Source organism: Penicillium digitatum, chromosome 6 (assembly GCF_016767815.1).
Source record: "Penicillium digitatum chromosome 6, complete sequence".
In the NCBI taxonomy this organism is placed as follows: Eukaryota; Fungi; Ascomycota; class Eurotiomycetes; order Eurotiales; family Aspergillaceae; genus Penicillium; species Penicillium digitatum.
In genome coordinates this window covers 2746022-2768690 of record NC_089389.1, presented here as the reverse complement: position 1 = coordinate 2768690, position 22669 = coordinate 2746022, and the positions used below count along the sequence as shown (strand labels likewise).

Sequence of the window (22669 nt, the reverse complement as noted above, 5' to 3'; positions counted from 1 at the left end):
GTCGATATCCCTTCCAGGATCGATAAAGTTGATACTGGACAATGAATACACTGCTTATCCAATGTGCATCCTCCCTAATAATATACCTTCACCCCGAGAACGACACCCACTCTGTTGGCAATGAAGTGTCGAAGCGTGAGTACCGTACCCACTCATTGTTTTAGCAGGTTAACTAGATACTAAATTGCCAAGTTCTGCAGTAGCGGCAAAACTCGGATTTGACAATCTCGGCGATGGTTCCTCCAATTATGGCTGGTTCACTGGTCTCGCCAAAAGCGTACATCGCAACCAACCTACAGGGCACGATCACTTGGGCCTGCCACTCAAGCTGCAGAAGTCGAGGGAACGGGGGATCAACCCGACTAGATTTTGCGGACTCGTGGTATGTGAGATGTGAGTATGCAATGGCAGCGTTGGACCAAGCTATTGGGCATTGGTGCGGACGACGACGCTAGTGATCGGCGTAACAATGGTGAAGTTGTCTTCTCCATTTTCCGAGTGGTGGACCTCGCGAGTGTAAAGCCAAGGGAAGTATCGAGAGAGAATTGCAAACATGACCACGTCGAAGTGAGTGGTTGCAATACAACGACAACTCGGACCTTACGATACTGGAAGGGGTCTCAAATTGTTAGTTACGATACAACGAGCAAGGATAGTTTATAGAAGTGTTATTTTGACAGTGGTAAAGTAGTTCACAAGAGTGAGAAAATTATACATAAAATCAGCCGATCACTGGCTGTCGAACGACAGACTAATGAGTGAGTATCATCCAACCAATCACTCCGAATCGCCCGAGGAAAATGACATTCTTAGAAAGTGAAAGCGAGAGCAAGAGCAGCAACCAGGGCACCGGCAGCAGAGCCGGCAACACGGGTGGCGGAGCTGACGGAGACGCTGGAGGAGGCGGATGCAGAGTCAGAGGAAGAAGAGCCGGAGCCAGATCCAGAGCCCTTGCTGCCACCAGTGGCGGAAGAGGAGAAACCAGTGGCAGTGCGAGAGGCAAATCCGGAAGCGTAGGCGGAGCCAGAAGCGCCCTTGGACATGGGCTTGGTAGAGGGGCGGACACCGGGGGTCACAGATGCGGAGGAAGCACCGACGGGGGAGGATCCAGAGGAGCCAGAGCCAGAGGAGCCAGAGCCAGAGGAGCCAGAGTCAGAGGAGCCAGAGCCAGAGGAACCAGAGCCAGAGGAACCTGAAGAGCTAGAGCCAGAGGAGCCGGTGGCGGAGGCAGAAGCGCCGGAGAGGACACCAGACTTCTCAGCGGTGCCGGCACCAGAGGTGCTGGAGGAAGCGACGGCAGAGCTGGAGGATGTGGAGGCCTTGCAGCTCAGGTCGTACAGAGGGGTCGTGTCGGTGGCGGAACCAGTGACACCGAAGCTAGGGGCGGTAGTACCGGCATCATCGAGAATGTACCACCAGGTGTTGGTGACACCCAGCAGAGGGCAAGCAACTTCGTCCCAGTACTTCTTGGCGTTGGCGACGCTGGCAACAGCGAGGTTCTGGGTGGAGCCGGTAGTGGGCCAACCGGTCTCAGTGATCCAGACCTCCTTTCCGCCGGCGATAGCCTTGGTCCTCTCAACGCCCCTGTTGAAGAGCGCCTTGGCGTCCTCGACGGAGTTGGGGTCGGTGTTCTCATAGTAGGGGTATCCATCGAAACCAAGCCAATCGACGGCCTCGACGACGGCAGAGTTGGAGCCGTTGGTCCATGAGTTCCAGGTGTCAACGTGACCGATGGGGGCACCGCTCAGGGAAGTACCGGAAATGGCGGAGCGGACCTGGTGAATGTAGTCGACAAGCTCAGTGGGTTGAGCACCAAGGCCGGCGTTGGCCTTAACACCGGTGACGGAGTTACGGTAAAGATCCTCACTGCCGACGGAGATACCGACGACCAGGTCTGTGAAGGCATTGCCGTAGGTGGAGATGGCAGTTTTGAGGGCGGCGATCTCGTTGGCCATGTCACCACCGGAAGCCCAGAGACCAAGCAAAAGAGTGGTCTTCTCCTTGATGGCGGCGGGAATGGCCTCAATGGGACCGTTGGTTGTGCCGCCCTGAATCATGGTGTACAGACGAGCACTGGTGAAGGCATTGTCGGTTCCAACAAGATTCTTGGCAGTTGAAAACTCGGTCTCGAAGTCAGCTTGGACCTTGACAGAGCCATCAACCTTAGTAGCACCGTAGTTGAAACCCTGGGAGACGGCCTCGGAGGTAGCGATGGCCATCGCGAGGGCAAGTAATTGAGTGGGACGCATTTTGAACGTGTTTTAACGAGAGTTGAAAGAGTAATTTTCAAGTTGGGGACCTGGAATAAAAGAGTGTAGCCAGGGAAAATATGAAAAGGAAGGATGAGGAGAAAAGTAAAAGTAGAATCGGAAGTGGGAAATGCAAACGGAAGAGAAGTAACCCTCCCAGGCCCTCTAAAAGAACATCAGCAAGGTTGGGCTCTGGGCATGAAAATTCAGTCTAGATTCCGCCACTGTGTAGTTGCGTGGATTTGGTGGGTCGGAACACGTTAGCTTGTCCACTTTTAACCCAAATTTAAAGCCTCCGATTGGTCGAACCGAGAGATGACTGTTTCCAAAAATATGCATGAGAAGTGGGTTCTGATGATTCCATGGAACCCGAGGCTGCGTTTGATGATTTTGCCCGATCTCCCCAGACACTTCCGTTCCGGCTTTGGACGCGAAGCGTATCCACGACCATTCACATTGTGAACCTGAAAAAAAAAAAAGTTGACATCCTGTCATTTGATGCATTTGGCGTATATTCAAGGTAGTGGGTCGTCCAAATCTTGGAGTACTCCGTGGGGATGCCCAGAGGAACATGACAGAGACACCCTAGTGGAGATTCGGCATCATTGCATGATTGGGTTCATTTCTAGAGTTCCATCACGGTTTACGGAGTACGGAGTACGGAGTACTAATCTCCCCTATACACAGGTCTATTATTACCCAACCCCTATTAAGCTCTACCCTTCATGGATTGATGATCGGCCGGTAGGGGGCTAGGGGGCACCGTGACGTTGTAGTTTACGGTATATCCCGCGCCTGTGTCGAGTCGTCAAGCAATACGATTGACTTATCGTATTTTACTGGATGCAATTCTGGCGGTATGGAATATCATGGCAGCATTTACACATGACTCCTTACGCGATCTTATCACTTCACCCATCACGTTTCTCGAAATCTCTCATAGTCCGTACCCTCCTTGGCCAAGTTCACCTGGACTGATCATCCCTGCTGTTCAGATGAACCAAAAACAGTTGGTAGTTCACATACATTTTCTGTTTGAGGTCAGCGTAGCTCCATGTTTCACCTGGCAACTTTGGACCTGTCGATCTTGTTGTTTTGAGTGCAAAAGACATTTTAGATGGAGGGGCTAGGTTCCTAATAGGGAAAGAGTTCGCAATGACTATTTATTACCAGCTTTTTCCGGACATTTTGGCGAAAGCACATGATTTTGGAAGCTATGTACTCTGTGTGGAGTACAACATAGAGGATCCATTTGGTACACAGTACGGAGTATGTTGTGCATAGTAGGGCCAAGGACTTTACTCAAGATCGGAAAGTAGCATGGTTTCATGATTATCCCAATCAGAAGCATTCAATTTTGGAATGTTGTCTGTTCCTTTCACTTGTTGATTCGTCTCTCTCTGGACATGGGTGGCATCTACGGAGTACTCCGCACTTCATGCCATCTTCTGAGATGGGGAGATTATTGTTTTGGGTAAAGGGGCCTCAATCTTTACCCCTTACTATCACCCCCAAAGTCCACACTCACACAAGATCCGCACATTAAATCGAGTGACTGATAATCCAATGCCAAATTGCAGTTTATTAACACATGTTATACTCCGTAGACAACTGGGCGCTGCGTATTTTTCATTGCGCTATATTTAGCAACATGTCAGCTATCTGCGATAACCAACTGCAAGTGGGGTAGTTGTCCACGGAACCTTGAAAGGTGTCCTCAGTTCCTTCTCCCTACATAAATCTGAAAGGATGACCATCACAAAGGAAAAGGTTCAAGAGATCTTGAACAAAGCTGCCCTCCGGTATCGAGGCCCCGGAGGTGCCATCGCTGTCGTCCAAGATGGCCATGTCATTGGCCAACGCGTCTGGGGATTCGCTGACCTGGAACAGCGAGTTCCCATGACATCCCAGACGCAACTGCCCATCTGTTCAATTACTAAACAATTTGTGTGTGCGCTATTGATTGATCTGGAGCGCAATCCAACCCCGGCATTAGCTGCAAAGGGTGGTGTCCGGAAACAGCTCTCGGACCATCTCACCGAGATCCTAAGCCCGGAGCTTACTCGCGACGGTGAACTGACGCTTGAACGGCTTTGCGACATGCAATCCGGCATGCGCGACTACTGGGCTATGACCGCATTGTGGGGCTCCAAGCCCGACGACGAGTTTCTGATAGCCAGAGACTGCGGTCCACTACTTGCCCGAACCAAGTCATTCCACTTCCAGCCGGGAACGGAATTTTCTTACTGCAATGTCAACTTCCACGTACTTGCCCGAGTGATTGAACGAGCGACTGGAGAGTCTCTTGATAAATTGCTCGAAGACAGAATACTCCGACCGGCTGGTATGAGCACGGCATTCCTTTGTCCCAACACCGCACATCACCCACCGCCGTGTGTCGGGTATGAGGGCACCGAGCAGCATGGTTTTACAGCGGCCGTTAACAGAATGGAGTGGTCGGGCGATGCTGGATTAGTGGCTTCACTCACTGATATGATCGCGTACGAAAAGTATCTCGATCACTGCTACGCTGATCCACAAAGCTGGTACCACACCGCTATAGTTCCTCCGAAATTCAAAGACGGTACTCCTGCAAAGTATCGTTATGGGCTAAGTCACACTGACATTGACGGTGTGAACACGATCGGACATGGTGGAGCGTTGCGAGGGTATCGACTGCACCGGCGGCACGCACCACACGAGCGCTTGTCCGTCGTCGTAATGTTTAACAGTGACTCTGACGCATTCGGCCCCAACATTGATATCTTCCGAGACCTCTTGGAATTACCCAAGCCTGTGACAGCGTCCGTCCAGGCTACCGCGGACTGGGTCGGCGCGTTTCTTGATCAGGATACCCAATTGTCGATCGTCATCACCAAGGGCGCACAGGATGGAGAGGTAGCCATTACCTATGACGGCTCTGCCGATACTATCAAGCTTAGTACACCGAACCATGGGAGGTCTAACTCGGCCGTCGCAACAGTTGATGGAGATTCCTTGAGTATTCATCGTGTGGGAGATAACCGGATACTCAGTGCTCGGCGTATTGCCCCGAAAGAGTCAATCCTTCGAGATAATTCATTCCAGGGTGTCTACCACTGTACTGAGATTGAATCTACCTTCCACTGCAATGGCGAGGATGGCATGCTCTACGGTGCATTTGATGGATATCTGGGCCAAGGACATGCAACTCCCATGAAATATCTGGGAGATGATGTCTGGGTCTTGACTTGTCCACGTGGTTTGGATGCCCCAGCTCCGGGAGATTGGACCATTGTCTTTTCTCGGGATGAGCACAATGTAATTCAAGGGTTTACGATTGGTTGCTGGTTGGCCAGGAAGGTTGACTTTGTGAAGAAAGTTTGATGCTTCAATTCTACTCTGCAGAGAAACGATATAAAGCGAGTTATGACCAAAAAGGGAGGAATTGCGCAGCAAGTCTGAAATTGTTGGAAAGTTCTTTTTCCATTCCATGGAGTGGACATCTCGCATACTTGAATAAAGAAGAGGTGTCGCCGGCTTATTCAGGGGTTCTCATCCCTTTACCTTGCAATCAAGTAAAAGCACTATTTCACCGTGAGCGGTCAAATAGGCACATCCGACTCTCAGTTCTTTCATGTAGTGGGCCACTTGACCTATATTCTGTTAGATTCTTGAATTTCAGGCACAAAAAGGTAAAATCCCCAAGAGCCTTGTGGCATTTCCTCTGGGGAGAGAAAAGAAAATCGGCAATGAATTGAAGAAGTCGTGAAATTCGACCCAGTCGACCTTTACCTTCCCAGGAAGATTTTTTACTTCGCTATGGCTCGCGCTCGCCAGTTTTTTTGCAATCCCCTGTGTGCGTGAGGGAATTGCACACATGAAGTCTGCGAAGCAGAGATCCAACTGCTCGGATGAGAAGCACTCCCAAGACCTGTCCAACACGCTCTTGTAGACGACGATGAACTCCCTGTTCATCCTCAACAAGATAATGCTCTGAGAAGCCCGTCACTTTGGGGCCAAGCTAGTCCGCAGCTTTGCTGAAGGTCCTCAATACCCCTTGCAGCTGCAACTTCGCCATCGCCGGTAATTGAATTAATAGCTCGTGTGTTCCCATATGGCCTACCTCGAAAGGCTCATCACGCATCACGTTGTGCTGGGGCATGGGGCTGGTCCTAGTGGCTGCTCGCATTGCCTATGCTAGCAACTCTACCATACACAGCGCCCCGATTTGTTTGGTTAGTGCCAAAGTTCTTGTTCCACAATCGAGAGGTGTATACTGTCAATGCCGCGATGTTGATGATGAGCGATTCACCAATTAACCAGCTGTAGCTGCCACTGCGGCTTTTCCACGACTTCCATGTTTTCAGTGCTTGTGAATCCAATCGCCCAGATGCTACCCTTGCCGCATCTTTTGGCTGCGGGCTATGTTAACGCGTTAGATGTGTTTTTTTCGTGGGCTATAAGGCAGGAGCAACGACACCATGGAAAGAGTTGTGAGAAGTCAAGATAGGTTCGTAAAGGCATATAGAAGGGGACATAAGAAAAGAAGATAGTAAGGGTTGCAGAAGAAGAAAAGAGAGTAAGCGAAGTAGAAGAGTTTAAGTCGCATATTTCTCGGATGTACATGCTAGCCACTTTACAATATCAAAGGAATTGAGGGAAATGAGGCAGGGAGTAAGAGAAGAAACCATGAAAGACCTGATTAATATGTTAAAGATCAGCTTGAGACCCAAGTGGAAGGCAGTTCAGAGAGATTTAGCATCTGATTCATGGCCAGACGAATTTTCAGCATGACTGTTTAGGCTTGACTCAACAAAGTTGGATCTTCGAGCTATTGGGGCTGTTGGCCTTTCCTAATACCAGGCGACTTCTTCCTTTTGTTGGAAACCGGATTCCTCGTGGATTTCCATTAGCCATAGGCCAGATTGAGCTGAGCTTGGGTGAGAGCTAACCGGATCAAGATTATCATGACTATTTGATCCTCTACGATGACTAGTTGAATGCCCCTTGCAACTAATTGTGTGTCCAGAAACAGCCGTCATGTGGATGTGACCTTCGGTTTACATACATGGAAATTCTTCTGTTGGTTATTTCGCCATAGGAAAAAGAACCACTAGGCGACGGCTCAATTTGCGCATGGCTGTAGGACGTCCATCTTTCATTGTACGGGGTGGTGTTTGAGACAAGAGGGGTCATCTGTCAGCGTTTGCCTCATGCAACTGAGATCGCAGGCTACATGGTGACAAGCTAATCGCTATTAGCGTACTCTGTGCAGTAACTGTCTTGTGGGTTGAGAGAGACTAACAGGCAGATCTGCAGGCGAGGGGAATCCTCGTTGCGATGCCGAAAAACCAACGGTCGGTTTCTTGTGGTACAGGGGGCGGAGATTATAGTGAATGATGTAGCCCATGAGCTGGATGAGGCTTCTTGGAATTGGGGGCACTAATTTTTGTAGATGGCAGAGCTTGAGATGAGAGAGGACGCACACGGGGAAGATAAAGAAGAAAACTCTCGTCGCAAAAGGATTCATCGCACTGATATACGTAGAAAACCAAACCCACAGCGTCATATCCATGTTCACTGCCACGGAAAATATATACAATTTCGACACAGAACAAAACGGCTGTGTGCTTAATGCTCAGAAACAAAGATACCAGCCATACCCATGCCCTATTTGAAGAAATTAGCATATCCTAATACTGAAATTATGACAATCGGAGGTAACTTACAGTGCCCACACACATTGAAGTCACGGCGATTCGCTTATCCTGTCGACGAAGCTCAGACAGAGCAGTGACGGCCTGGCGTGCACCAGTGGCGCCGAGAGGGTGACCAAAAGCACTTTGTAGCATCAGCATGTTATCAATCAAATTTGTTCGAGGATCACTTACATAGCACCACCACGTGGGTTCACCTTGGATTCATCCAAGCCCAGCTTGTTGACGCAGTAAACACCCTGCAAAGGCGTATGTCAGTCTTGGAATGTACATGGCCCCAGAACCACATAATTGGTAGACATACCATTGAGGAAAAGGCCTCATTAATCTCGAAAATATCTATATCGTCCTTACTCAAATTGAACTTGTTCAAGATCTTAGGGATGGCAAGGGATGGGCCAATACCCATGATTCTAGGCTCCAGGCCAGAAATAGTTGCACCACAGAATTTAGCAACAATGGGTTGACCGAGCTCCTGGGCGCGCGAGCGCTTCATGAGAACCAGCGCCGCAGCGCCATCGGTAATTTGACTGGCGTTGCCGCCGGTGGTGGCACTAGGCGCCCACTGGGGGAAGGCAGCGCGGATCTTGCCGAGGGACTCGGCGGTAGTCCCGTAGCGGATGCCGTCGTCACGATCGACAACGATATCCTTAACCTCGCCAGTTTTGGGGTCCTTGATTTGAGTCTTGACAGGGACGATTTCATCATCGAGCCAGCCGGCCTTCTGGGCGTGCTCAGCCTTCTGGAAACTGTTGGCAGCAAACCTGTCGTGCTGCTCGCGCGTGATGTTAAATTGGTTAGCTACATTCTCTGAGGTCTGTCCCATGGGCTGGACATTCTGGGATGCGATCGGGTGCTTGGTGATGCGCTCGGACATTTCGGGAGCGCCGCCGTCGGCGTTCTTGCTCATGCTCTCGGCTCCAACGGCCACTCCGACATCGATAGACCCGGCAATGATTTGGTTGGCGATGTTCTGCACAGCCAGAAGACCGGAGGAGCAGAATCGGTTGGCGACGGAAGCGGCTGCTGTTACGGGGTAGCCTGCTGCCAGCACGGCGGAGCGGGCGACATATGCTGAACCGGGGCAGAGGACGTTACCAATGCAGACATCTTCAACAAGGTTGGGGTCCAGCTTCGACTTCTCGCGGACGGTCTGTTTACTAAATTAACTGCCGTGCTTTTTCCGCTAATAATGGTGGGAAAAAGTACCGTGAGGAGTGAGATGAGAAGGTCATCCACGCTGGTGTCCTTCAATCCACCCTTGCGGGCCTTGGTGAGCGGCGTGCGGGCCAGGTAAGTGATAACCTACATATTGATTAATCACTATAATGAAGGTTTTGGAGCTTTAGGAACATACAATGTCATCTGGTTTCTTGGCCAGAAGCTTTTGCCGAGCCGAGCCAGGAGCTGCCAGCTGGTTGGCAACGGAGCTTAGACGTTGCTGTGGTGAAGACATTGTAAAGAATCCAGACGAATTAAGACTTTCAAACAGAAAGAAGGCCGACCGGTTTAAAATCCGATCTATTTCAACGAGATGAAAAAAAGAACCGCGGCTTCTCCAAACCTCTCCACTCCGAGCCGAGTACTCTTTTGGGACTGTGGACAATCTGAGCCGACTGGAAGTGCCGGGCCTCCGAGTCACCCCATTGTATGATACCGTAATTTGGCGTTCCTCGGCAGGTAGTATGAGACCATCATTGGTGAAAACATGGTATCAGGGACGTTTTGTAGCCCCACATGTACTTTTGGCCTTGATCATGAACGGAGTAGATTGAAGAAAGACATGGAGAAGGTGAGAATGTTCTGCTGTCTTGAGGACTGTATAAAAAATTAAGAACCCGAAGCCCTGGAATAACTCTTGACCGAACCCGGGGAAAGCTCAGCCAAGCCTTCTTTCGGGAGCAAGATAGGGGAGTTTCCCGCAGACCCTACTGCTATTTTGGTCAATGTCAAGCACCGTAAGATTGACACTGTCATGAACGGCAGATCGAGTCTAGCTAGCTTCCGTCATCAGAGCTCCGAGGCCTGGGGATCTTTATATCCGTCTCCATGCCTTCTGAAAGCTTCAGAACTTCCGCGAAAACAGACGAGACTTCCTTTATTGCACAAGAATTGCTCAAAATATTGACACATTAGCTTGAATTGACGAGAAGTACTTGACTGGAAAGGAACCTGCCTTTTCTATCATAATGGAAGTGTTCTCTGAACTCAGCACGCCCGCTGTGGCCATGGCATCCGCCTTGTCAGTGGCTGTCGGTGCTTATCTGAATGCGAAGCTTGCCATCGCCACTGATTTGCGAACAATCTACAGCAATAAGGCCTTTGCAAAGCGGTTAAATGAGCGCATCGCTCAGCTTGATGGCTCAACAACAATCTATAAGATGCTCGAGCGGGCGGTAGAGGTTGAAGGACGAGCTGCCACCGATGCGCTTTGGTTTGAGCAGAAGACGTGGTCATACAGCCAACTGAAGGACTGTGAGTGTTGTCTCTCTATTGGTAGACAAAAATGCATCTGATTGTTAATGCACCTGTCTGCAGTGGCCGACAGAATGGCTGCTCTTTTGAAGAGTCGTGATATCAACTCCGGAGATACAGTGGGTGTTTTTACAACCAACTCACCGGAGATGGTCGTGACTGTGTATGCTCTATCAAAACTAGGTGCTGTGGCAGCAATGATCAACACCAACCTACGAGGTTTGTTCATTATCTAATTCCAGTCCCACGCGAATTGACCGCTGACACCGGTCACAGACGATACTTTTATCCATTGTCTCAACGTCTCCGACTCCAAATTAATCATCTCAACCGCTGATATTTCTCAGCACGCCTGCACTGACCTACCGCATTTCACACTCAGCGTGGCGTCGTTCCAAGGTGCCGAAACAGGCGCAACCGAGCTCATCACACTGGAAGACCTGCAGCAATTCTCCCCATCAGGACTTGCAGCGGCTAAGCGCAGCCCAAAAGACATATGCATCTTAATCTACACATCAGGAACAACCGGAAGACCTAAAGCCTGCGCGATCCGCAACATGCTCACCCTAATCACCTCCACCCCGCTCTCAGCAGACGCCAATAATCCTTCAAAGTACCACCCATTCCGCGTATACTCCCCCCTCCCCCTCTTCCACGGCACGGCCTTCCTCACAGGTCTATGTACAGCCATCGGCAACGGAGGTACCTTATGCCTAGGACGAAAATTCTCTGCCTCCCGGTTCTGGAAAGATGTACATGACTCAGGCGCAACCCGCATCCTGTATATCGGCGAGGTATGCCGATATCTTCTTGCCACGCCGCCATCACCCTTTGACCAGGACCACAAGTGCATCGTGGCAAGTGGGAACGGGCTACGTGGGGAGATCTGGGAGAAGTTCCGCAAGCGCTTCAATGTTCCCGAAATCCGCGAATTTTACCGCTCAACTGAGGGAGTTGCCAAATTTGATAACCATGGCGTTGGAGCTTGGGGAGCGGGTAAGGTCGGATTTTCTGGGCCTATCCGCCGGTTCTTGGAAGATGATACTTTCATCGTCAAGTATGATACCGATACTGAGATGCCGTACCGGGATCCAGTCACTGGGTTCTGTGTGAGGGCTACGCTTGGACAGGAGGGTGAGGCAATTGGTCGCGTCCGGGACCGTGGGATGCTGATTGAGTATCTGGGTAATGAGGGTGCGACGGAAGAAAAGCTTCTGCGTGATGTGTTCCAGAAAGGGGATTTGTTCCAGCGGACTGGTGATCTGGTTGTTCAAGATGAATCTGGGTGGGTGAGGTTCCAGGATAGGGTTGGTGACACTTTCCGCTGGAAGGGTGAGAACGTTAGTGCAGGGGAGATTCGAGACCATATTTGTCAGATTGAGGGTGTGCATGATGCTGTGGTTTATGGTGTGAAGCTGGCCGGGTATGTATTGTGGTTGTGTTGTTTTTCTTTGTTTCGTGAGATTGCATTGCTAATGGTCCCTACTAGGTATGATGGTCAAGCTGGAGCTGCTGGCATTACGCTGGAATCACCAGCAGCTGAGACAGAATTGATGTCGACCTTATACAAGGAACTCAAGAAGAAGGGCGTTCCTTCATATGCTCTGCCCCGATTGGTCCGACTCACCGAAAAGTAGGCATTTCCTTGATTGCAATCATTTGGCCGGGCCGCTAATCAAATCACAAGCTACAGGGTTGCCACGGGTGTCACTTTCAAACAGGCTAAGGGCGACCTAGCGAAGAAGGGCTGGAATCCTCGCCAGGACTGCGGCGGTGACATTTTGTACTGGTTGAACGGCACAAATTATCAGAAATTGGAAGAACAAAGTTGGGCAGAGATAGAGAGTGGTAAAGCCAAGATCTGAGCCATTCCTTTTCATTGCAGTCAACGACTGCCCCTCTTGATTTAGTAAGCATACAGATATCCGAAGACTCAGATTTATCAGAAACCACATGCCGGCAACAGAGATAATACACACGTGTGTGTTTGTACTAGGCCAGACAATAAACTCACCCGGTCGATGTATATGTGCTGATAAGGTTATGGGAGGTGGGTCCATCAAAGTGGACCCAAACATGGTAGCAAAATGTGGGCGGGGGAGGGGGGATTTCCTATACTCTGGATATCGGTACGTTTCCTAATTTAAGGTGTGCAAAATTCGGAGTAGCCCTGGGTTTGGCATTTGAATATGCACCACCACCAAGAGTACTGTGGATAAGCCTAGCCATAACCATGGTACACGTTACAATGGATTTAACATCGAAATTGGCAACGGCGCAACGTCTCACAATGTCACTGGCGGCTGACTTAGCGCCGGCTTCTCATGTCATAGAAATTAAAGGAATTTGTTTTCTTTTGGCACCAAATCATACAACAAGAACATGTGATTCTAAGTAAATGTCCCCGAAGCTGTATGATCTGGTTTGATAAACTGATATTGCAGAAAGAAAGAAGGAAGAAAAAGGGATTCCCAGCAGCACACGGACTCTCAAACCATCAGACTACTAGCTTTGGCCCCATTGGAAATATAGCAGAATGTGTGCCTCGTACATAAGAGGTTTGAAGTTGTTCTTAGCTACTACAATACTCAGGCCATGCTAGGATGAACCTTTATACAAATCCCGACAATGAGACAGATCAAGACCCGCCATAGTAGGATGGAGGCTCCTTCTTAATAGGCACCAAGACTTGATTTCATTTGTTCTTGTATTGGTCTCCAAAACTTGTCTCGCACAACTTCTATAGATGCAGCCTCGGCACAGCCACCTTGGGCTGCTGTTGGTAGGATACCCCAAGATCACCGTCTTCTAGCCTTTTATATTTCTACGGATTTTACAAGCAGAGAATTGCCGTGTCGCGAATCAGAAATCGTTCAAGACTCAGATGGAATCAATCAAATGTCTCTTTCGTTTTTTACAACATCACTGGCTCATCATGCCAAAACCGCACACTCTTCCAGATACAGAAGAGAATATCTACGTGGGAATAACGAAATGATTTGTGAGCAGCATGACAACCGAACCCAATAATTGACAAATGTGGCTCACCATCACTGTTATCATACCTACTAGTGCAGGCTCTAGATGATGTAAAACATCACCTGCTCGAGGCCTTATCTCCAACCTACCCACCTCAGCTATTTGCTCAGGGTATCATAGTCGGAGATGACTAATTCTGGGCAAAACACAACATCCGGATATCTTTTCGGATCATCATCTATATCTCCGCGACATTGTTAATCCATGGCTGGTTTGTTGGCTTTTGAAGTACCCCACATGGCCGTTATTGGTGTGAATTTCGAATTGGAATGTCTGAGTGATATGGCAAGCTCAACAACTAATTAAGACGGCTTCTCCAAGCATGCAATCATTGTGCCTTCAAGAATAAGATGATGGATAAAAAAGGGTGTGCTTGACATCCGAGGTCGGATGTCGATCACCGATAAGGAACTGGAGTATAGTGGGTCAGATCAACTCCCCACCTATGTTGTAGTTGTAGCATGGGATGGATGTTCTCAGTAAAAATAGATGGACCTGAAAACTCGAATCAATAACCTACTTCTAATGATAGTAGGGATTCTTCCTTTCAGCCACACCCTGCAGGTACACGGGGGCGTAGAACCATAGGGCGACAGAAACGGTATCGATCTGCCCCTGGGATCACGTGTGGAGGCGTCATCAAGTGACTTCTCTTTCTCCTCACCCCAACTTCTATCTTCGCCTCTTCAACCCCACACCTTGTTTGAGCTTAAACCACTCTTTTCGTGATTTTCTACTGCAAATACCTGGGAAATCTACCATCTGCGTCTATTTTCCCGACAGAGTTACAATCATCAGAGCTATGAAGTTCTTATCAGCCGCCAGCCTCTTGGTTCTTACCGCCCCTCTTGCAAACGCAGCCGCATTCTCGATCTTCGATCCTACGCAGGCTTCCTTGAAGGTGATCGATAATGAGAAGTACCCGGTCAAGGGTGAAAACCCCTTGCAGTACTGTGCCAAACCAGACAATTATAAGCTCGAGATCGAGTCGGTGGATTTGGCTCCCAACCCGCCTCAACCGTATGTCATTCACCAAGACTGTTCTCGAAATTTAATAAAATTCACACGCTAACATCTTGGTGGTGATAGAGGACAGAAGTTGACAATCTCCGCCAAAGGTACCCTGCTCGAAAGAGTCGAGAAGGGCGCTACCGTGAACTTAGAAGTGAAGTGGGGTCTCATCACTTTGATCAAGCAGACCGTCGACCTATGCGATGAGATTAAGAACGTGGACCTGGAGTGCCCGCTTGAAAAGGGCGAGATGATTCTGACAAAGGAGGTGGAATTGCCCAAGCAAATCCCACCGGTATGTTGTGTTTATAATCGCTTTAGAGCTAAGAAAGCTGCTAATGTGATTTTTTTTCATAGGGCAAATACTCCGTTCTTGCTGATGTTTACAATAAGGAGCAGATGCAGGTCACTTGCCTCAAGGCGGAAGACATTGTGTTTCACCTCTAATCCTGTCTAAGATAGACATTGCTTTGCATCCACTCACCAGGTGGCATCTCTCGATTTGCTAACTAGGGTCATTAGCTTATGTGCTTGACCTCGGGGGCCAAACATCCGCAATGCTCTTTTCCATGCCCTTCTCATGACTATCAAATATTCGCATCTGTTGTTTCACGTTCTATAATGCTTTGCAGTATATTCGGATATCATTTGGACTTTATCATTCTTACGCTCTTTGCATCTGTTGTATTTCTTTGCAATCGCCTGTAAAGACCTTTCAAGTACGACTGCACACTTGATGGCTACATCTGCCTGTGGCTACAATATACGATCACGTCCTCTCTATCAACCACGCAACGTACGTTGTATCAATTCTCTATAGCTCCGAAGAGAATTTATGCAAAGGACATACGAACTCGTTCCAGATGCGTTGGGTATCTTCCCTATCTGGTTTTTCCATAATTTCTTCCCGATTAGACTCAAGCGCCGAAACCATCGCTGATGGGGCCGCAGGTGTTGTAAAAACACTGTAGGCAGAACGACGAAACCAATTCGCCATTTGCCGGCTGAATGACAAAGACAAAGACTCACGTACACAAGCCTACTCTCCAAACAGGCGGCGGACACGCTTGAGAACACTGTCTTTCTCCGGGTCATATGGGTGGTCTTTGCTGGGAATTTCGAGGACAGCTGGGAAAGGATCGGCGAAAGCGTCGACGATGTGGCGGATGCGTTCTGCGATCTGAGGTTGAGGCACCCGTTAGAGAACCTGTAGGCAATGACATGGGAGCGCTGCAACTGTTTGACGCAGAATATAGAAAATCAACTCACATGCTGGTTAATCAAGAGCACGGCGATGTCTTTCCTCTCCTGAGTGAAGCTCTGGAAGGCCCGTTCGATCTCTGAGGTCTCGGTCTTGGAATCAACGACAAGGAAGTTTCTCTGCGAAGCTGGTGGTTCGGTAACATGCTGTATAAGGAGCCAGCAAGTTAGAATAGCTTGCAAGGTATATACTATAGAGACGTCAAGTTGATTGAGTAGTGAATAGTATCATACCCCGATGCCTGCAAGCAGAAGACCAGTGACGGAGCTGCATATTAGATCGAGCTAGGTTAGCCGGGCAGAGACTTTTCAAGAGTGTGCAATTTGAAAGAAGGGTCTTTACTCTTCATCACCAATGACAGCAAGGAATTGCCGCTCCTGGGGTACCGAGTTAGCGATCTGAGGGGTCATTCCATTGACTCGATGTCAAGTACCTTGTATGTTGCGGCCGATGCCGCCATGATGAGGAGGAAAAGAAAGAGAACTGGCTGATGTTTCTGAGATACACAATCTTCGAACTGGCAGCTCGAAATGGATCAAGTAAATGTCAGATTTGGTCAAGCTGTCGGTTGATCGCCGTGGTTATCGCCAGGAGCTTGATATTACATAAGCTGATGCAATTTCTCAGATTTGCTGATTCCCGACTTCATTGTCCGCAAAACAACCGTGGAATTATCTTTGCCCTAACCGCCCCTGACATTTGATGCCCTCACACTCTCTTCTTGATTAGGACGAAGCTGCTGAGGAACAGTTTCCGTCTACCGCGACCCCTATCCTCCGACATGCCTCGACTTGTGCGACGCCGCCCGCTCTCCGAGCGTATTCTCTCACGCCTGAATCCATATGACTTTCTGCTTTGGCTTTCCGAGGAATTTGAAGCCGGTGACTGGGACCAGTTGGAGAAGAACTGGGCTTCACCTATTGGTATTGCGCTTAATGTGATATTCCTTATTGCGCGAGCAAACAGTCGGACTGGTGGTAGCAAGGCTTTTGACGATGTGTTTGGCGACGACGATGGCACATCCTTGCGTGGGTGGCTTGTACGTTAATCTTATCCCGTTTTAATACCCAATATGTAGCCTTATTCCCGCCGAGATTTCTATGTTGAAAGCTAATCAATCGTGATCATTCTTCTTAGGCCTCCTTTATCGTCCATTTGATGGCCGTTGCCTCTGTGGCCAATGCTGTCTACACATTCCAAAAAAGCAGACACTATCGCCTGTTTGAGAACTCTATTGACAACAACCCGGCAACACCATCAGCACATCGTGTACGCGTTGATTCAAGCCCTATGATGCCATCTCCCTTGCGATACATTGCCAAGGCGCTATCAACAGAATCGGCACACTCGAGAGCACACCCTGATGCACAGCGGGATGTCTGGGAGCTTGCGATTTGGGATCCCTCACCACTCTGTCTCCGGCTCTTCTGTCTGTTCAGCCCAGGACACGTCTTGGTATACTGGCTGTTCCTCCCGACGCAGCTCTCCGATCCACGCCCTAGCGTGACGATTGTGACAACGATCATTTTGTCGGCTCTTCTGTCTGTGCAGATGTCTTTCATCTCTTCTTCCTATACACAGCAAGCCAAGGACCAGAAAGTTGTACACAAAGAGGTCTTCAAAGAATATGATGCTAAATATGTCCAACCTCGGACACATCCGTTGATGAGAGATGTTGGCACGCAGTTCTCGGATCCGCATGGTGGTCCACCAAAGACTGAGGATGAGTGCAACAGGGTTGAGACTTACAGCCCGGCCCACATCATAAACCGTGGGTTTAAGACCAGTCCCAACCCTAATTACCTCAAGCATGTCGACCCAGAAGGTTTCACTCCGGCCCGCCAGCCGACTGCATCCACTCCGATCTCATCTATATTTCAAGGTCCGCCAATCAACACTCCGAACATGTCCCGAGATGGCTCGCCGATGGCTCGAGGTACCACCCGAACAACTATGCGGCAGCCACAGTTCCGGTCTACTGCAACAACAGGTGATGGAGGAAGCCTCGGTGTTTACAGCCACGCAAACTCACCACTGAGGAAGTCTGCGACAACGTCGTTTGATCGCCGCTTACAAAACAACGGAGACTTTGTTTATAAGGAGCGTGGTACAACTCCCTTGATGCGGAGCTCAAGTCCGCTAAAAAGAAGTAGTGTACCGGGAGGAATGAACTCGAATGGCCCAGCCACCGTTAATAGATCAGATAATCTCTACACTCGCCGGGAAACAGGGCGGTTCTAAGACGAATGAATGACTCAATTCCATTTCCATATCGTGAAACATCGCCGAACCAAATGTCGTCAGATGTGCAGTTTCCTCCAAGACATGCGCGGTAACAACGTGATAATAGTACCCTTCGTACAGATGTCCTATCCTTAATTCAGGCGACTTAGCTTTACATTTGTTTGTTCATGGTCCTCATACTCATTCGCCACGATGGGGAATGCAAGCTGCTAATGTAGGGCGGCGTATCGAAATTAGGGGCTATGTCATTCATTTCTTTTGTTTCCATCGTTCGATGTTGGTGTTTGATCTGATTGACTTGATCGTTGTATTCAGTACAATTGGCAGTCAGTTTGACTTGAGAGTTCTTGAGTTTACAGTCCACTACGTCCACGATGTGATCTATATCTCTGGATCGCGCTTTCTCTTCAACATCCAGCACTCGCAACTTCCATGCACAGGTGATGCAAGTCATTTAACTTGTGTGGGACTGGGAGTAAGTTACCATTCCAGATGGCGGCGGGACATTTCAACCAGCATCTATCCTAGGGGCTGGCATTCCTTATTACCGGCCTGGCATTCCGACAAACGAGAGCACTTTATTCTTACGCGTTATGAAGGCGACCACCTGTGAAGATCTGTCAATAGCCAGTCTTTTTTGAATCGCCCCGCTCCTTTGAGACTATCAAATCGTTCCTTCGAGAGCCGCCGAAGGACATAATCTTTGCTCAGGATAGTCAGCATAGGAAAAGACTACGCTCTGCTCGCTCCTACACGGCATGGGCTAGGACAATTATCCATTGCGCTGTGCCCGTAGCGTTTGCAAACCCTGTCTCAGTCCCCATTGATCTCAGCCCAAGATGGACGGAGCTTATGTCAAATTGCCCGAAGGACACCTAGTTAATCTTTTACCGCGACCTGCACGCCCAAGTCCCTACAAAGCGTATCGAGTCGAGTACAAGCTATCACCAAAACTGTCGCCAACACCTCCACCCCAATACCTACAAGAAGGAAGATCAACGGAGTACGTTATTACAAGAGGCGCATCAGGAAATATCTCTCAATCACCAAAAGCTACCAAGTTGCCGGTACCGAGGAGCCTCGCTGAAGGTCCCAATCATGATTTGAATCAAACGCCTAGCCCAACTGCACCTCCTAAACTCACCCTATCCAGCCACTCCTCGAGGCGGCTTGGTAGCCAGTCTAACAAAGGTCACGATCAATATTGGAGGAAAATCCGGGACAGATTGGAGGAGTCGCCGTTGTTAGCAAGACGGACCAAGAGCAAGGAAAGCGACTGTAAAAGATCTCCCAACTCGCGCATTTCCTACCACCGCAGCAGACTTCCAGCCAGCACTAGCCAAGATCACGCAAGTTACCGGGTAGGCAATGCACAATCAAGCATTTCGAGTCCAAATGCTCTCGACAGCAGTCCAGTGCAGGGCTCGAGAAAGTATCCTCCCACTACCTGTCCTGTGGAGAGCCAAAACAAATGGCGGAAGGAAGAAGACCAATGGGTTACCATGGACGTTGCCGAAACCACACCCCAGAAATCCATGAGCACAGACGGGACGACTAGTTCCAGCCCTCAATCTAATCCTTCCATCTCGCCAGTATCTGCCGAGAACAGCTCTATAACCGACTGGGAAGACCGATTCGTTGTGAATATGCCAACTGCAAAAGAACCCAATCCTCCAACGATGACAGCTCAACAAATTACCGAGTATCAAAGAAGCATTGAACGAGTGCACCGGGACGGTGGGCAAATGGTAGACCCGAGCACAGTACCTAGTCGTAACGTGTCTCCCGAGATCAGATTCAACCATAGAGAACAAAGGATCCAGAGTCCAAAAGGGATCGCTGTACTCGACGGGGCATACGAGAGGCGACAAGTGCCGAGCTTGTCACAAGAAAAACATCGCCCGGTCCCGCTGCCTCAACAAAATGCTCACCCTGAGCAACTTTCACAGCCTCAGCCCCATAGACCCCAAGCCGCGACTGCATCGCAACGTCAAGCGGCAAACCACTACTACTGCCCGGATGAAGTCGGGTATAATCGGATTAGTACAATTTGGGAGGAATCGCCCACAAAACACAAGGAAAAGAGACATCCCCAAAACGCCGACGGGTCTTTTTTAGGGTGCAGGGAAATTTGCGGGGAGAAGAATCCAGACGAAATCCTCAGGTTCGCTTCCCCAGCTCCAGACGATGCCAGTCTGCATCCACTCCCATTGGCCCTGGGTTCCAGGAACAGAAAAAGTGTGTCAAAAGAAGCGATGAAGCCGACAGAACGACAAACAACACACAGAGTCGAGGAGATCACAATCCCTCAAGAAGAGCAACCACAAACTTCTCAGAATTTGAGACCTGCCCAATGCTCGAAGCCGTCAACCATGTACCAAGATCGGAGTTGCTCCCCGAACCCATCCCCAATTCTGCGAACGACATCCCGGGATTCGAGCAAGGAGAATTGCCATCCTACCAGCAATATACCCGAGCGGCACGGAAGTCTGGGAGAAAACCGGGGGGACGAAGATGTATCCATTATCACACCCACTATCACGCCCACTTCGATTCCCACGCCCGACAAGAAAGCATCTTCGCCAAAGCCGCAAGGGCTGCGTCGTCCTGGTGGCGAAGCTCACATAGTCGCTGCCGAGCCTACGAAAGCCGCTCGCGGAAAGACTCAGATAATTTCCACACCATCGGGATTGCGGCCCAGGGGAAGCAACATGAATACCAAGCCAACAGAGCGTACTTCGACAGCTTCCCAAACGTTGCCACTCCCCAACACCTCCACCATGGGCAAAGACCAAGACGTCGAGGGTCACAACCAAGATCGTGCGCAAGATCGCACTCCAGAACGAGCAACCGGTACAACATCGAATACCATCCGTGGCTTCATCCGTACCTCCGGGGTGGCAAAAACTTCAGGGCTGGACAGACCACCTACAGATAGCATTGCTATAATGTTGCGCAACAAGACTGAGTCCCTCCGCACACGCGCTGATAATCTAAGGAATGCGTCGGGGTCACTCCAGCGTGCGAACCAGAAACAATCGCCTATCTCTCAACCAAGGTTTTCGTCCAGGGATAATGTGGAGTCATCCTGTCAGGAACAGTCATTTCAGTCCGGCATAGAAACCCCACCAGTCGCAGCAAACAAGCCTGTCTTGGAGCCAAAAATGGTCGCAACGGAAAAGAAACCAAAGGAAAGCCAAAAATCTTCCTCGCAACCACCTGCACCAAGCAAACCAGTAACGAAAAGAGTGACTTTGTCAGAGAAACCACCTTCGTCAGTAAAACCCGACAGGACCCCTACATCAACCAGAACGATTTCTGCGCTAGCAAAGCCGGCTAAGTTGAATAAACCCCCCAAATTGGATGAAACTCCCAAGTCTACACAACCAGCCGCGCCTGAAAAATCTCCCTCCAAAGCCAAGAAGCCCCATGCTTCACCAACTAAGGAAGGGCAGATGAAGACCCAGCCTCGCGTCCGTACCTCTGGTAAAGTTTTGGAAATCGCCGAGCTCGATGGGCTTCAAGTTGCAAGTTCGAAGGAGTCTCTTCAACCCACCATCACAGACGTCTCTGCAAATCTAAGTGACATGCACTCCGAAGACACGGATGATCTCGATGGGCAGGGACTAAGCCCCTTGGCCCTTTCACTTCTTTTCAACATTCTTGTTGTTGCTGTCACCCAAGTCAATAAAGCTTTCCTAATGGGCGCCGACAGCCCTTGGGCCAAATTTGTGGTTAATAACACCCTAAACATGACCAGTCACTGTTGGCATGTCTCCTATTGCATCTACACCGTGGTATCTCACTACCACACCACAGGCACTTGGCCTAAGCCCCGCAATGACAAGGCTGTCAGCCGGTTCATAGTGGAGCTTCTTCAAGCCATTTTGTATCTCTTGATTCTTGGCTTTGCAACCATGCTGATGTCTCGGACTGTTGGCTACATCGTTCTCGTGAGCAGCTGGATTGTATGGTTTGCCAGGCCGTTGACGTGGGTCTTTCAGTGTTTTGGCCGTGCCCTGATAATGTAAAATTAGCCAGTCCTTTTAGCTGTATGCTTGTACAAGATTGTTTCTCTGGATGTCTCGAGCATGGAAAGGAGACGTTCGTCGTATTTGGTGCTTTCGGGTCTTTGTCCTGGTCTGCAGCGGTTCTACCTATTCACCTGCGTGTCTTTCGGCTGTATTGCTAGCTCATCATTAAATAGCTCTTAAACTTGGATATTCTATAAAACCTTTTATTCTTTTGTATGCCAATGTACGTAGTAGTGGCCAAGAACATTGACATTGATATTCTTGAATTGAAACCGAGACACGAAAGCCGAAGACCCTGAACACAGAGAATTGTGCTTGATCCAGCGTCGGCTCTCCAATGCTGAAAAGAGAAATTAAATGACGACCAACTTTTGTGGCGTCTCCGAAATCCAGAATTCAGTCTTATGTATAATGTTCTCTCTCTTCACCTCTCTCCCCCTCTCTCCTTCCGTCAAAAAAAAAAAAAAAAAAAATAGGAAAAGGAAAGGAAATTCAAATCAAACCAAACCAAACCAAACCAAAGACAAACCCAACGCCGACATCCTGATGTTGAATACTGCTACACGCTAGCCCCATGATAGTCTTGCGAAAGCAATGCAATAGCAAAGAAAAGATAAGGAATTTAGACATCAGAAATTCCTTTCTCAACGTTTCAAT

The 22669-nt window shown here is 49.3% G+C and overlaps 9 protein-coding genes across 9 annotated transcripts; 6 read left to right on the top strand and 3 right to left on the bottom strand.

The window, feature by feature from the left end:
* Positions 1-41: 41 nt before the first annotated feature.
* Pdw03_5991 (uncharacterized protein) lies at positions 42-397 on the top strand (the record flags this gene model as incomplete). The annotated part of the gene is made up of 2 exons (XM_066101218.1): positions 42-135; positions 201-397. The coding sequence occupies 2 exons, from the start codon at positions 42-44 to the stop codon at positions 395-397; spliced, it is 291 nt and encodes a 96-aa protein (XP_065958158.1).
* A 412-nt stretch (positions 398-809) lies between these two features.
* Pdw03_5990 (GPI-anchored cell wall beta-1,3-endoglucanase EglC) lies at positions 810-2249 on the bottom strand (the record flags this gene model as incomplete). The annotated part of the gene is made up of 1 exon (XM_014682986.1): positions 810-2249. The coding sequence occupies one exon, from the start codon at positions 2247-2249 to the stop codon at positions 810-812; it is 1440 nt and encodes a 479-aa protein (XP_014538472.1).
* Positions 2250-3998: 1749 nt separating this feature from the next.
* Positions 3999-5615, top strand: Pdw03_5989 (Beta-lactamase family protein; the record flags this gene model as incomplete). Its single annotated transcript, XM_014682985.1, has 1 exon — positions 3999-5615. The coding sequence occupies one exon, from the start codon at positions 3999-4001 to the stop codon at positions 5613-5615; it is 1617 nt and encodes a 538-aa protein (XP_014538471.1).
* A 2247-nt stretch (positions 5616-7862) lies between these two features.
* Pdw03_5988 (Peroxisomal 3-ketoacyl-coA thiolase (Kat1), putative) lies at positions 7863-9404 on the bottom strand (the record flags this gene model as incomplete). Its single annotated transcript, XM_014682984.1, has 6 exons — positions 7863-7901; positions 7961-8072; positions 8123-8187; positions 8253-9101; positions 9158-9253; positions 9306-9404. 6 exons carry the CDS (start codon positions 9402-9404, stop codon positions 7863-7865), a joined length of 1260 nt encoding a protein of 419 aa, XP_014538470.1.
* A 733-nt stretch (positions 9405-10137) lies between these two features.
* On the top strand, positions 10138-12288 carry Pdw03_5987 (Bifunctional fatty acid transporter/acyl-CoA synthetase (FAT1), putative; the record flags this gene model as incomplete). Its single annotated transcript, XM_066101217.1, has 5 exons — positions 10138-10423; positions 10487-10642; positions 10700-11846; positions 11913-12056; positions 12117-12288. 5 exons carry the CDS (start codon positions 10138-10140, stop codon positions 12286-12288), a joined length of 1905 nt encoding a protein of 634 aa, XP_065958157.1.
* Positions 12289-14264: 1976 nt separating this feature from the next.
* On the top strand, positions 14265-14920 carry Pdw03_5986 (Phosphatidylglycerol/phosphatidylinositol transfer protein; the record flags this gene model as incomplete). The annotated part of the gene is made up of 3 exons (XM_014682982.1): positions 14265-14482; positions 14552-14768; positions 14831-14920. The coding sequence occupies 3 exons, from the start codon at positions 14265-14267 to the stop codon at positions 14918-14920; spliced, it is 525 nt and encodes a 174-aa protein (XP_014538468.1).
* Positions 14921-15512: 592 nt separating this feature from the next.
* On the bottom strand, positions 15513-16194 carry Pdw03_5985 (V-type proton ATPase subunit F; the record flags this gene model as incomplete). Its single annotated transcript, XM_014682981.1, has 5 exons — positions 15513-15653; positions 15743-15880; positions 15968-16001; positions 16077-16111; positions 16168-16194. The coding sequence occupies 5 exons, from the start codon at positions 16192-16194 to the stop codon at positions 15513-15515; spliced, it is 375 nt and encodes a 124-aa protein (XP_014538467.1).
* A 321-nt stretch (positions 16195-16515) lies between these two features.
* Positions 16516-17975, top strand: Pdw03_5984 (uncharacterized protein; the record flags this gene model as incomplete). Its single annotated transcript, XM_014682980.1, has 2 exons — positions 16516-16773; positions 16872-17975. The coding sequence occupies 2 exons, from the start codon at positions 16516-16518 to the stop codon at positions 17973-17975; spliced, it is 1362 nt and encodes a 453-aa protein (XP_014538466.1).
* Positions 17976-18817: 842 nt separating this feature from the next.
* On the top strand, positions 18818-22009 carry Pdw03_5983 (NTP binding protein, putative; the record flags this gene model as incomplete). The annotated part of the gene is made up of 1 exon (XM_014682979.1): positions 18818-22009. One exon carries the CDS (start codon positions 18818-18820, stop codon positions 22007-22009), a length of 3192 nt encoding a protein of 1063 aa, XP_014538465.1.
* Positions 22010-22669: the final 660 nt, after the last annotated feature.